We start from the raw sequence: 15,392 nt of genomic DNA, 5'->3' as shown, positions 1-15,392 counted from the left end.
TTTTAATTAACTGTTAATAATAAAGCTGTGAACAAATCTTTATTTTCCTTGAACACGCTGTCTATCCTCGGCTGAAAGGAAGGTGATATATTTAGAATATTTAGAATATAGTAGCTGTGTGTGTGTGTGTGTTTTCGTGTCGTCCTGTACAGGATATCCTGTTAATGAAGGGTGAGGGAGAGGTAAAGCTGAACATGGTTGCCGGGAAGGGCGAGCTTGTCATAAAAAGCAGCAGAGATGCTGGACAGGAAGTGATCCGTTCTAAGCTACAGGAAGTGGAGGACGCCTGGGCGGCACTGCTCTTGAGGGCTATAAGCTGCCACAGGTAATGTACACTTTGCCGCCTTAGAAACGACAATAAATCATGACAAATATGGTAAAAATTGATGTTAATAATAATAATAATAATAATAATAATGGTTAAAAGATCTTCATTTATATAGTAATTTCATATGCGGTTATAATCTTAAATATAACCACATGCTGCGATGAAGGGCCCGAGCGCCTCCAGTTCCGCGACCCGTCACATGTGGTCATCATACAATGCATGCGCATCTGAGATGTGCGACAAAAGCCTGGGTATCTGATGTGTGCACCACCAGTGATGCGTTTTTCAGCAATGGAGTCATTACTGTCCAGGTCCAGATGGTGGCGTTAGAACGTATACCAAATCTGGTATGAATCCAACAAACTGCCTCGGAGGAGAACGTCAAAATATAACGTGTCGAAATGCGCAAAACCAAAAATAACTCCCTTCCTGTTGAGTATGGCTAATACAATATACATTACAATTTTGTTCGTCTTGGGGCGCCCCACCCACCTACCAAATTTGACATGGATAGGTGAAACTATATACCGGGCAAAAGTCTCAATGACATGTGGGGGCACTATGGAGACCCTGGACACGCCCAGGGCCAAGCCTTTATCCCTGAGTAGCGTTGGCCAGGACTGATGCGTGTACCAAATTTCATGGGAACTACCTCAAAAATGGCCAAGTCTTGAAGAAAAATAATAATAATAATAATAAGAAGAAGAAGAAGAATCCTTAGGAAAACCTCCAGTGCTCGGGCCCTAAATATTTTCTATAGAAATACTACAAAAAAAAAAAGGCCAAACTATCGAAAATCAAGTACGGCTTACAGGTCTGACTGAGTGCTGATTTGCATTTCAGTCAGTGCGTTTACATGCACATAGAGAAAATCGAATTTCTGCCGTAGCTCGACTGAAATCGAAGTTCTAAATGCCATGGAAACACCTTAGCTCGGCTGAAATCGAACCGAACTGGATTTCTCGTAATCGAGCTATGCGACCTAGATTATGCGATTGTAGCCGAGCTACTCCGTATCGAGCTACGTAGTCGAGCTACTGCCCCTTCCGGAAGTGACGAGTGACGAGACCACAAGCGGGAAACACGACAGCCTCGGTCGGCATGACAACAGTAGTCCTCATCGTCGTTCTTCTTGTGAACACGGAACTGATAACTTTGTTTATACTCTTGAATAGCTCTTCTTCATGACGACAACCGGAAGTGTACCAACACGATGGGGCGTGTAGCGCCACCTGTGGCTCGGGTGCACAATGTACCTCACACAATAGCTCGATTTCCTTGTGTGCATGTAGGACTGGATTTCTCTGGCACCCCTGCTGGGACCCTTAGCTTGATTACCGACAGCAGCTCGATTTGGATGTGCATGTAAACGCACTGACTGTGACACGGCTGCGACACGGTGATGAAACTGAAGTGCGATGCGTGACTTAGGTTCACTTCTGACCCAAAGTCTGCATTTAATTCCATCAAAGGCAATCAATCCCTTGTTTTGTTTTGCTTTTCACCGAAGAGATAAAGCAGCGTCCGGAAGGTTCTGCTTTTCAGTGTAGCACGTTTTCTTCATGCGACAATGAAAACAATCTCAGCTGCATGCGGTGTTTTACGTTTTCCCCCTCGGTGTGGTTGCTTTTCTATTTGGCGTGGAGTTTTCTCCATAAATTACGCACAGGCAAACCTCATTTCAATATCGTTTCCTTCGCTTACATCATTTATAGCAAATCTTTTTTGTAAATCACAGACTGTTTAGAGTTTATCAGGTTGCACACATCGCATTTTGGTGTTTTTATTTCATGATATGCATGAATCAGGGCTTCAGGGTCAACATGTATATGTAGTAAAAAGTAAAAAATAAAAATGTGTGTGTGTAGCCGTCTGGAGTGGACCGTGAGTCAGTGGGGGCTGTTTGTGGAGTCTCAAGCTCAGCTCAGGACCTGGTTGGAGGAGGTGGAGGCCGAGGTTAAAGGTCCTCTAGAGCCTCAGCTGGGTCTCCGAGAAAAGAGGCAGCAGCTGAACAGACTGTGCCTGCTCTCGGCCGACGTAGAGGACCACCAGGGGGTGCTGTGTTATTTAGAGGAGAGCGCCGCCGAGCTGTACAAGCGCACCGGAGACCCCGCCTTCAAGGAGGAGGAGACCACTCAGCTCAGGGCGCAGTTTGATGATGTCAGAGCTGCTGCAGAGGTGATCGTCGAATGGTGAAATTGAATAAAAATGTTTTGAATAATTATATCTGGTGTTTAACTGATCACCCTTCGCAGGAGAGAGTCCGTCTTTCAGAAGGTGTCGTTTTCGAGCACGAGAAGTACATGGCGACAGTGAGAGAGCTCACCGATTGGCTCATGTCCAAAGGGGAGGAGCTTCAGAGATGCTCCGACCCATCCGGTGACTCCGCCTCCGTCGAGAAGAAGCTGCTGGAAGTGCGGGTGAGGAAACGAAGGACATGCGTGAAATAAAGTTCTCCATCGACACAGCCTTTTTGATTTGATCATGATGGTTCTTCAGATCATCTTTTGCAAAAGAATAACACCGGGTTTCCCAGGCGTAGCGGAAAGGAAGATTCAGTCAAAGTGGTTTTATTTCATAATGAAACACTTTAGATTAATACAGTATAAAGCGCAAATGTTATCGATACGAGTGTTTAAGCAAATCAATAGGAGAGCAGTAGGCGGGGTTTCAGAAACAAAACTATAGAAACACTATTAGTGTCTATTTGAATAAAAGCACTTTGGATTATTTTGTTGGGTATTTATATTTTGTGAAGTTTGTGGCAAAAAAAAGGCTGAAAACAGAGATGTTTTTAAAAATCATAGAACAAAGTCTTTAAACGTTTCAAACAAACAAAAAAAATTTCGTCATACCCCTAAACAGCCCAAGGACAGAAAAAAAATTCTACTTTTTAATCCCTGGAATAATAAAAATCTGTATCAATGGATGTCATCTTGAAACAAATAAATAAACCTGGACTAATTTTTATATCAAACTATTAACTGTTATGTACGCTCATTACAAACACCAGGATATTTTAATATCCCTCATTACGCAAATTAGGAAAAAAAAAAAAAAACCCTATGTCGTCCTGTCATCCCTGTTGGCCTAATGCTATAACTTATCTAGGTGATTAGTTATGGAATCGATTTTGTGCCAAAATGTTCATACAATACTTTTGAAATATCAAACAAAAACGATAAATCAAAATTTAAAAAAAAAAGAAAAAAAGTCAATTTTTTTTAGACTGGCAAACAAATTATTCGTGTAATCGTGCAAAATATCAGTCTATCACTCTTTAGAAACCTTTTATTTTTGTTCCGCGTCTTTCTCAGTTTTGTTTGACGTAATTTATTTTGGTTGCGATTCCAGCTTTCTCGTTTGCGCTCCCTGACTTTTTGCTTGCAGTTTTGGCACAAACTTCACGTGTGGGTGGGCTGTCCAGTAGAGGTCTGCGCGGGTCGGATTTTTCAGTCCCGCTCCCGCCCGCGCCCACAAAAAAATTATGATTTTCAGTCCCGCTCCCGCTCGCGCCTGCCATATTTTGTCCCGCTCCTGCCCACAAATCCCGCATGATGCAGACGTTCGCGTTATTTCTCAGGAAAGTTCTTGTCTTGACACAGCGTGATGGTGCCCTGCCCCCTACTTTGAGTGGATTTGAGCATAAATATCTACAGCTCATGTTCACGTTTGTTATTATTTACCTTGTTTCTGAATTCAGCATGTAGTGTCTCTAATAATAATAATAATAATAATTAGCGCTGTCAAGTGATTAAAATATTTAATCGCGAATCACATATTTTTATCACATGAGAAACCATTGTAATTCTCTGATCAGCATAAAAAAGTGAATGGGCTTGCTTTATACCAATGGTGTTTTGTTTTGTTTTTTTTATTGCAAAGCTGAGCTAGTAAGAGAAGTGAATTGATTTACTGCTTGAGTTAGTCTACAACTCTAATCAGAGAGACAGGTTACACAGTGACGGTAGGCTTGACTCAATGCTATCCCAGAAATCCTTCCTGTAATATGCAAATTTGGCCGCCTCTGATTGGACAGCCAAATTTGCATATTACAGGAAGGATTTCTGGGATAGCATTGAGTCAAGCCTACCGTCACTGTGTAACCTGTCTCTCTGATTAGAGTTGTAGACTAACGCAAGCAGTAAATCACTTCAATCATGGTTCTCTTGCTAGCTGGGTGTGAACTGCGAGTCATTAGAGCGATCAAAGGATTTCCCGTTAGGGTGATCAATAGCAAATTTAAGATGCTATTCCTCACTCAATCTGGCAATCTGACTCTCTCTGCAAATTTAGGCATCTTAAAATGTTTTTATTAATGCCAAATAAAATATCCAGCACAAATTATATATGATACACATAAATTAATAATTTATAAATTTTATTTCAAACACGTTTTTAGTTAGCGGGACTGCAGCTTATCACCACTCCCGCCCGCGCCGCATATGTGCACTTGTCCCACCCGTGCCCACGCCCGCAATGAGCTTTCAAAATTTGTCCCGCACTGCACTGCTTTGCGGCGGGTCCCGCGGGAGTGCATTCCCATTGGCTAACTTGTGTTTGACTGACAGCTACGCTCAGCCATTCCCCCGGAGGCTGTTGCAGCCATTTCCTACTCGGATTTTGGCGGACTGTTTGACGAGTGACCGATCCATTGACGATAAACAAGGATCGAGTGGACTTCAGTGGCATTATATTGGGTAGTGGAGCTAAGGCTAACATTTGACTTGCCACGAAACACCTGCATAAAGTGCACTACTGCAACACATACAACACATTTGTCCCGTACTTACACTTTGTTGAATTAATTCAATATCATAGTCGCCACTGAAGTCCACTCGATCCTTGTTTACTGTCAATGGATCGGTCACTCGTCAAACAGTCCGCCAGAATCCAAGTAGGAAATGGCTGAGCGTAGCTGTCAGTCAAACACAAGTTAGCCAATGGGAATGCATTCCTGGACAGCCCACCCACACGTGAAGTTTGTGCCAAAACTGCAAGCAAAAAGTCAGGGAGCGCAAACGAGAAAGCTGGAATCGCAACCAAAATAAATTCCGTCAAACAAAACTGAGAAAGACGCGGAACAAAAATAAAAGGTTTCTGAAGAGTAATAGACTGATATTTTGCACGATTACACGAATAATTTGTTTGCCAGTCTAAAAAAATTGACTTTTAAAAAATTTTTTTTTTTAAATTTTGATTTATTGTTTTTGTTTGATATTTCAAAAGTATTGTATGAACATTTTGGCACAAAATTGATTCCATAATTACTTAACCGCTAATAAACTACCTCGCATCTCTTATGGTTTTATCTGAGAAGGATTTCTGTCTCTGGATCTGAGTCTCAGTTTTCAACCAAGTTGTCACTGTCCTCTAATCTCAGATGCGATTGGTTCAAAGCGACTGCAATCTATTTAGTGACATCACTAATTGAGCGCTTACGTAGCCCCGTCCCTGAATTAGTTTTATTGCTGGGTTTCACGTGACGTCACATCCACCTCATTAGTTATTCAAAACTTTAGCTGGTGGTCTACCAGAGCTCAGCTGACAAAGCGTTTGTACGGAGAAGGTGCATCGCTCGCGTGAAAAATGCCGTACGCTTGCGTTGTTTGTAGCGAATCGATCAAACCGTGAAACTGATAAAAGTTTCTTCAGGGTTCGATGTGAACTAAAAAAGGCTGAACGAACACAGGATTTCACAAAAAGACGTGGAGAAAGGCGGCTTTTCAGTGAAATCGAAGGGAGTCGAGTCGAAGCGTGCTGGAGTTTGCGGCGATCACTTGGTGAAAGGTTTGTATTTCCCTCTCAGCTCTGTCCTTAGTGTTTTCCAAGTACTTTTCTTGCTATGTGTTGTTATTTTACGCTACTTTTTTTAGTCCCGAAGCGCTAAAGCTGATTCTCCAGCTGTTTCTTTGTTCACGCCTCACAAAGTCCATATGCATGAAGGTCGCGACAAAATTCTTCCCCAGCCGTACAGTTACAATGCGCCGTGATCACGTCTTCTCCGTCTTGTTTAACTAAGATCCAGGTCTTTAAAGGGGTTTCTGATGATCTTTGTGAATGATTTAGCGGAGAGATAAGAGCCAAGACGAGTGAGAATCAAGCCAGCTGTTTGTTTATGCTTTGTTGTAAAGATGTGGATGAAAAGCTTAAAAAAATACTTAGACGGGCAAAAACAATCCAGGATTCATTGGGCAGCGACTTGATAGCGAGGTCCTTTACCCAGCCACGTACAAAAAAAAAAAAAAAGTTGTAAGCCTCCGTACTCTTCCACGCTTTCATCTGTTCTGCGGTGTAGAAGGACGTCTGCAACACCAGATAGTTCGAGATGTCGGGGAACTCGACTGAAGGGTCGTTTTCCAGATCGTATGATAAATCCTTCTTTCCCAGACTGTCGGGGTCGATTCCATTGCACACAGCGATCTTCTGAATATATCTAAAGCCAGCAGTGGCTTCTAGATTACGAGCGTACTCTGATAACTTATCGCTAGCTGTTTGCGCTACGGCAGCCGTTTACACCACCAGCTATTTCACTTCCGGTAAAACTTTCGGCTAAGAAAAGTCACGTGACTGAAACCCAGCAATATCCAGAAGCACTGTATAAGAAGCGAAAAGTCTGTGATTATAAATGGAAAATACTGTATTAGAAAAAAAACCCATCTGCCTTGAAGAGGAGTAAATTATTGAAAAAATTTATAAAATAAATAACTTATTAAGGTTAATTAGCGCATACTAAATGTACTGAAATGTAAAATTTTACATAACCTTAAAAAAAAAAAGGAACAGGCAAGTCGTTTCCTCATCACTCCCCTGGAAAGGTTGGACTGTTTTTTCGAGATCATTCTCTTCTCTCTGCATTTCATTCTCACGTCTTCTCACTCGTATGCAGCGTGAACTGATCATCACTGCACTGCACAATGTAAAAGTGTGAGAAGAAAAAATGATGTGTGAAAATATTGATTTTACGTATTGATCAGCTTGATGGACTTTTCTTCGCCCTTGGCGTGTGCAGTAGTGAGTCGAAATGAGGGATATTTCAGGAAGCTGCATTCTTTAATTTACTCATCATATACAGTGATCTCCAGAATTATTGGCACTCTTTGTGTAAATGTGTAAAATTCAAAATGTAATGAGATGTTTATGCAATTATACAGGAATGCTGTATAGTTTCTCCTATTGTTTAAAATATTTAATTATTGTGAAAGTTTGTTTATTTTTTAATCATTTTTTGAAAGGTGCCAATAATTTTAAGAGGGACTGTGTATGTAGTATTTGAGTAAGAGAAAGAATAGAAGGATGCTTTACATACAACATATACAGTAAATACTTCACCTATATTACATACACTCTTCAAAGTAAATACTTTACATTCAGTGTATACAGTAAATATTTTAAATTCCATTCCATTCAGTGTATACAGTAAATATTTTCATTACATTCAGTCTGTACAGTAAACACTTTACAAACATTACATTCAGTCTGTACAGTAAACACTTTACAAACATTACATTCAGTCTGTACAGTAAATATTTTACATACAGTAAATACTTCACCTACAGTATACACATTCTTCAAAGTGAACACTTTACTTTCGGTCTGTATAGTAAACACTTTACATTACATTCAGTCTGTACAGTAAACACTATTTTATATTCGGTCTGTACGGTAAACACTTATATTCGGTCTGTACGGTAAACACTTTATTTTACATTTGGTCTGTACAGTAAACACTATTTTACATTCGGTCTGTACAGTAAACACTATTTTACATTCGGTCTGTATGGTAAACACTTTATTTTACATTCGATCTGTACAGTAAACACTATTTTACATTCGGTCTGTACAGTAAACACTATTTTACATTCGGTCTGTACAGTAAACACTTTTACATTCGGTCTGTACAGCAAACACTTTATTTTACATTCGGTCTGTACGGTAAACACTTTATTTAACATTCGGTCTGTACGGTAAACACTTTATTTAACATTCGGTCTGTACAGTAAACACTATTTTACATTCGGTCTGTACGGTAAGCACTTTATTTTACATTCGGTCTGTACAGTAAGCACTTTATTTTACATTCGGTCTGTACGGTAAGCACTTTTTTACATTCGGTCTGTACGGTAAACACTTTATTTAACATTCGGTCTGTACAGTAAACACTATTTTACATTCGGTCTGTACGGTAAACACTTTTTTACATTCGGTCTGTACAGTAAGCACTTTATTTTACATTCGGTCTGTATGGTAAGCACTTTTTTACATTCGGTCTGTACGGTAAACACTATTTTACATCCGGTCTGTATGGTAAACACTTTATTTTACATCCGGTCTGTACGGTAAACACTTTATTTTACATCCGGTCTGTACGGTAAACACTTTATTTTACATCCGGTCTGTACAGTAAACACTTTACTGTACAGACCGAATGTAAAATAAAGTGTTTACTGTACAGACCGAATGTAAAATAAACACTTTATTTTACATTTGGTCTGTACAGTAAACACTATTTTACATTCGGTCTGTACGGTAAACACTATTTTACATTCGGTCTGTACAGTAAACACTTTATTTTACATTTGGTCTGTACAGTAAACACTATTTTACATTCGGTCTGTACAGTAAACACTATTTTACATTCGGTCTGTACGGTAAACACTTTATTTTACATTCGGTCTGTACAGTAAACACTATTTTACATTCGGTCTGTACGGTAAACACTATTTTACATTCGGTCTGTACAGTAAACACTTTATTTTACATTTGGTCTGTACAGTAAACACTATTTTACATTCGGTCTGTACAGTAAACACTATTTTACATTCGGTCTGTACGGTAAACACTTTATTTTACATTTGGTCTGTACAGTAAACACTATTTTACATTCGGTCTGTACGGTAAACACTATTTTACATTCGGTCTGTACAGTAAACACTTTATTTTACATTTGGTCTGTACAGTAAACACTATTTTACATTCGGTCTGTACAGTAAACACTATTTTACATTCGGTCTGTACGGTAAACACTTTATTTTACATTTGGTCTGTACAGTAAACACTATTTTACATTCGGTCTGTACGGTAAACACTATTTTACATTCGGTCTGTACAGTAAACACTTTATTTTACATTTGGTCTGTACAGTAAACACTATTTTACATTCGGTCTGTACAGTAAACACTATTTTACATTCGGTCTGTACGGTAAACACTTTATTTTACATTCGGCCTGTACAGTAAACACTGTCCAGACAGTGAAGAATGCCGGCATTAATGATGGAAGTGTGAAGGAAGTGTGTTCGTGGAGTTGGAACTGATGCAGTGAGGATCTGTTTGAGGTTCTCGGGGGGAAAGGAGAAATGTCACTGCTTATAATCTTCCATTATGTATTAATTAGCCTTTATTAGCCTTTTTATCTCCTGTGGAAATAATGAACATGCAGGAGGAGGGAGGGAGGGAGGGAGGGAGACTCTTTAACTGAGAGCGAGAGAGAACCAGGCACGTCACAGAGAGACAGACAGAGAGAGAGAGAGACACCACTGACAGGCAGGAGGTAAAGAGAAGCGCGCGCGATAAATAGCCCCGGTTCCCGCCGGAAACGTCACGAGACATTTACCTCATGCGGCAGTTACCGTAGCAACTTTCCCTCCAATCCCCGCCCCCCCTCTCTCTCTCTCTCTCTCTCTCTCTCTCTCTCTCTCTCTCTGAGACAGGAGCTGGTGGCGCAGGGAGCGCGCGAAGGGCGCGAGCGGCTGCGGCGCGTGCGGCTGAGCGCAGAGAGCGCGTGCAGGCTGACGGCGGCGTCGGGCTGCGAGCTGATGGACGGGGAGGTGCTGGCGCTGGCGCGCGCCCTGCAGCAGTGGGAGGGGCAGGCGCTGAAGGCGCGCGACACCCTGGAGACCGCCGTCACCGTCGCGAGCGGGGCGGAGCGCGAGCGGCGTCGCCTCGCCGAGCAGCTGGAGGAGGACACGCTGCGGCTCGAGCGCCGGCTGAGGGAGTGGAGCGACGGGCTCAAGAGCTCCGAGAGGCGCAACAGCGGAGCCGCCGCCGTGGAGGGATGGACCGTCGCTAAGGTAACCGGAGGAGGAGGTGGGAGGGATTTTTTTTTTTTTAATCATCATCGATACCGGTTTCACGATCCGATATAACCCGATACTTGTGTACACACCTTTTTATGTGTACTCTGGGTCCAAAAGAGAGTTGGTTCACAGGTAAAAATGTTTCATCGCTGTGTGAAGTTTGGATGTGGAGCTGTCAGGAAGAAAACATCGACTAAATGTGACTCACATACAGGCTTCAAACTTTAGCCACGCCTCCTACTCCTACCTCTACCTGTACGCCCCTCCCACATTTCCACACCGTCCTCTTAAAGTGCATATCGCGGGTAAATTCAGGAGCGAGATCAATGTGATTCTCCTGTTTTATATTAAACTTTGGTCAAATATCTGTCACATTTTGCACAATTTTTTTTATCTTGTGCAACACCAGAAAAATTCAGTTGAAATCGAGCCATTTGAGGTGAATCGGTCCGCCTCTGAAAAAACTCGGCATTTAGATTTCCCGGCAAACATTGATTTTCGTGACATCGCATGCGGGACGCCTCCTTCTGAATCCTACGTCAGCGCTGGTCTGTTTATGCAAATTTCTTCAACGTTATCGCGTAATTATTAAAATGGTTAACAGATGTATCGTAGGAGGGTGTACAGTCGCAACACCAATCTTGATGGGATTAGTACTCATTGTTTTCCAAAAGACCGGACAATGAGAGAGAAATTTTTTTTTTATTTTTATATGAATCCCTTTACACACTCATCCAGAAGGGTAATTTTTCACAAGGCCATCTGTCTACAGCAGAAAAAAATAAAACGCGTCTGGAAAAATCCCAAGCGAGTCTGGAGCCAGATTCGTGACGTTACCTGCGGAAGCGCCAGCAGGCTGCGCGAGCTTTGCACGGTTTCAGTGCACAGCCTGTGTAGACCAAGCGCTCCCATTTCTCTCTCATTGTCCAGTCTTTTGGGAAACGATGAGTACTAATCCCATCAAGATTGGTGTTGCTACTGTACACCCTCCTACGATACATCTGTTAACCATTTTAATAATTACGCGATAACGTTAAAGAAATTTGCATAAACAGACCAGCGCTGACGTAGGATTCAGAAGGAGGCGTCCCGCACGCGACGTCACGAAAATCAATGTTTCCCAAGAAATCCAAATGCCAAGTTTTTTCAGAGGCGGACCAATTCACCTCAAATGGGTTGATTTCAACTGAATTTTTCTGGTATTGCGCAACGTAAAAAATTGCACAAAATGTTACAGATATTTGACCAAAGTTTAATATAAAATAGGAGAATCACATTGATCTCGCTCCTGAATTTACCCGCGATATGCACTTTAAACGTGCAAGCTCCGGACTCCCTTGGGATTTTTCCAGACGCGTTTTATTTTATTTTTTTCTGCTGTAGACAGATGGCCTTGTGCAAAATTACCCTGCTGGATGAGTGTGTAAAGGGACATACTTTCATATAATAATAAAAAAAAAAAAAAACGAATTCGGTCCAGAATATGCACTTTAAGCCAGTGTCTCACTGGGCTGCGACAGCTTGCGAACGTTATATCATTCGCGAGAGAGTTTCAAAAGTGTCTTGAAACATTGGCGGGGCTTCTCAATTTCCTCACATGCGTCGCATATTTGTGCAACAAGATTTCTCTCAAAATGTGTCCGCGAGGCTTCCTCTACTTCCCTGCTGCCGAGGGAAAGCCGGGCTGCGACAGCCTGCGACCAGTTTGAGACCCAACAATTGCAGTAAAATATGCGAATATCAATTCAGTGTGATTCCAAGTGAAAATTGTGACTAATTCGTATATTTTATCGCAATTGTTGCGTCTCCAACTAGTCACGGGCTGTCGCAGCCCAGTGAGATACTACCCTTACTTCAGTCTCACAGGGGTCCAAGCATCAAGCGTATAAACATATTTTATAACTTGACCATGTCGTCCGTCTATGAAACTTAACTCTTTTTTTTTAAAGATATACGCATTAAAACTCGCCAGCAGCAAGGAGACGTACAATTTGGTACCGTAAGTTCCTTTGTTTCTCGGTGTGTGCATAGGATTAAGATGGAGCTGAACCTGGAATGTTGCAGCTTTCGGACAGAGTCCCAAGAGCCGGTACATTTATTCAGGTCGTGTATGAGATTTCAAAAAGGTACCACGAGGTTGAAAAAAACCCCCGAAGACAAGTCTGTAAGATTTGTCTTACAGACAAATCTTACTCGCTTGCTCGGTCTTTACGGGAAACTATCAGTCTTGACAGTACGGGCCTACGGCTCGGTCCGTAATGTCAAATTTTTAATTTCTAAGATGAAAACAGACGGTCATTATAACGAGGCGTGACGCTGCTTTCAGTCACGTCATCTTTGCAACATAGTTGAGTCACGCGTGCAGAATAAACGGCTAGTGGTTTCAAAACTGAATTTCTGTTAGCGGTTTCTAAATGCTCTTGGTTTTTTTTTTTTTTGCAACATTTGAAAGCCAGCGCCTTGGAAAGAAAGTCCGTAATCTTCCACAGCCATTATGAGAAAATGCTGCCTGCCAACTAAGAAACCAATCAGAGCGCACGATTTTACCGGAAGTAGCTCGTGCCATATGATAACATTTGATTACTGAATAGTTTGTTTAAAAAAACTTAAAATGTAATCCTAAAAAGGAGTCAAAATAGAGACGATGCGACCATATTTTTAATAAAAATAAATTTTTAAATGTGTGCATAAACCAGCAGCGTCAAATATGCGAACGAACCTGATAAGGAATTACGAATTAACCTCGACCAACAAATATATTTAGAAATTATTCTGTGCAGTAAATTGAAATTGTGGATTGGAATTGAATTGAAAGCGCTAAAAGATTCTCTGTTATTCCACAAGGAGGCAGCATGGAGCAATAAACTCAACAATAAACTGATAGCTACTGATAGCTACATGTGTTTTTTTTTTTTTTTTTTTTAAATATTAGCAAAAAAGAAAAAAGTTGCTGTAATGATTTCTCCTTTCAAACGATCTAGTTCAGGAGCATCTTTGGCACGTTTATTGTTGTTAATTTTTGAAAAATGTGTACTTTTTTACTTTCCACTTAAGTACTACGGGCTGTTTTGTGTCGATTTACGATATAAAGTCCCAGTGAAGTGAATTTCAGTGTGAAAGTTACAAGTTATTCTGTGCTGGACCCTAATCATAAGTTAATAATCAGATTGAAGCTTGATTGGAATGAAATTTCGTCATGTAAAAAGCTCGATCGGAATGAAATACCCCATTCTGATTTAATTAGAGAGTTTAATGGGATTGAAAGAGGTGGTGTCGACGCCTGAAGTCCGTCTGATAGAGTATGAGCCGTGTAAATGATGATTCGATTGGATTGCCTTCACACATTGATGATGTCATGAAGGTTTTATTCTTTGTTTGCAGTCAGTCACGTGACTTTTTGCTTCCTGGTTCACGTCCGGTTTCCAAGCGACAGGCAACAATCAAAGATGGCGTCCAAGCCAAGTACAAGTACACGTCCGTCGTCATCTTGCGGAATAGGGTATTAGGCAGAAAAAGAAATTTACCAGTCAAAAATAATATTTTATATAATCCTGATAAGCGCCGCAGGTGCGAAGACGAGCGCCGCAGGCGCGAAGTCCCTCTAGGGGGGTCTGGGGGCATGCCCCCCCAGAAAATTTTTGAAATTTAGACTTCATTTCCTGCATTCTAGGACATTTTCAGGGTGAAATGGCGTGTAATTTTTGATCAGAAATATTGCATATTTTTACTTTGTATTTTTTTCAGTTTCACTCCTGAATGTATCAGATGTATGTATGGTGTTTGATTTGGTAACAAAAGTGAAAAGAAAATAAACAACAATGAATTGTATATAATCTTTTGATCTAGTTACAGTATTTAATAAAAAAAAAAAAAAACCAACAGTATTCTATTTTACCATACCCCAATGAAACCCCCTTGTTAATCAATGTATCACACATACCTTTTCTGTCTTTTTGTGGAAAAACGAATCAGTTTTTGTCACATTCAATTTGGGGCGTTTGTTGGGATTCATCTTGATCCAGAAGAGTGAGTCAGCAAAAAAAAATGCGGTTCTCCCGCCAAGAAAGAGGAAACTACAACGCAGGGTGTTTGGCAATTTTCGACCAATCAGAATTCGCGATTTATTCAGTCCGCATGTTACAAGATTCAGTGCGGGCCAAAATGGCGGAAACGATGAAATATTCTGTTTTTTCATTTCAAGTTTTCAGTATTTTTCGTATTAAACTGTGTTTCTTACGATTTGTAAATGATGGCGGAACCACACACGGACTGGCCATCGGGAGTAGCGGGAGTTTTCCCAGTGGGCCGGTGGTTCAGTGTGGGCCAGCGGAGAAAAAAAAAAAAAACAGTTGCGCGCTGGCCTTTAATATGATAAGCAATGTTAACAGTTTCTTTAACAAACTGTTAACATTGCTTATCATATTAAAGGCCAGCGCGCAACTGTTTTTTTTTTTTTTTTTTCTCCGCCGGCCCACGCTGAACCACCGGCCCACCGGGAAAACTCCCGCTACTCCCGATGGCCAGTCCGTGTGTGGGCGGAACATAACTGGATTTATCGGATGACATGTGGGAGTATTCATGTGCGAAAATTTTCGGCATTATCGTCCGTTTCAGTATCCGTCTGTGTGTATACTTGCCCGTTGAAATCGGCAATCGCCCGTCAAATTTACGGGTGGACGGGTCTCTGCCTAATACCTTATTGCGGAAAATGTTCTCCGTTTGACTGTTAACGGACTTGAACCAAAATCAAATTCAAGATATGAAGAAAATATATACTGATGCGATGGATCGGAGCCCTCCAGCTTAAAAAAGACAGACTTTGCAAGCGATTTCAACAACTTTCCAAACAGTTTCTGTTCATTTCTAATTATCTGGTCGTCCAAACATCGTTTTACACGAAGAATCAAATGAAAGTTTTGAAAAAGTCTCAAATTGAAGCTGGTACGTTTTTCGTTTGTGGCTGGGTTCATGACGTTGGAGTAAGGC

At 41.1% G+C, this 15,392-nt stretch overlaps 1 protein-coding gene across 1 annotated transcript in view; it reads left to right on the top strand.

Moving 5' to 3' along the window:
* syne1a (spectrin repeat containing, nuclear envelope 1a) overlaps positions 1–15,392 on the top strand; it is a 491,960-nt gene that overhangs the window by 194,284 nt on the left and 282,284 nt on the right. The window contains 4 exon segments of the mRNA XM_060915606.1: positions 153–325; positions 2,197–2,506; positions 2,584–2,748; positions 10,041–10,400. Coding sequence (XP_060771589.1) covers positions 153–325; positions 2,197–2,506; positions 2,584–2,748; positions 10,041–10,400 — 1,008 coding nt within the window.

This window comes from Neoarius graeffei, chromosome 3 (assembly GCF_027579695.1).
Source record: "Neoarius graeffei isolate fNeoGra1 chromosome 3, fNeoGra1.pri, whole genome shotgun sequence".
Taxonomy (NCBI): Eukaryota; Metazoa; Chordata; class Actinopteri; order Siluriformes; family Ariidae; genus Neoarius; species Neoarius graeffei.
This window is presented reverse-complemented; position numbering and strand designations above follow the sequence as displayed.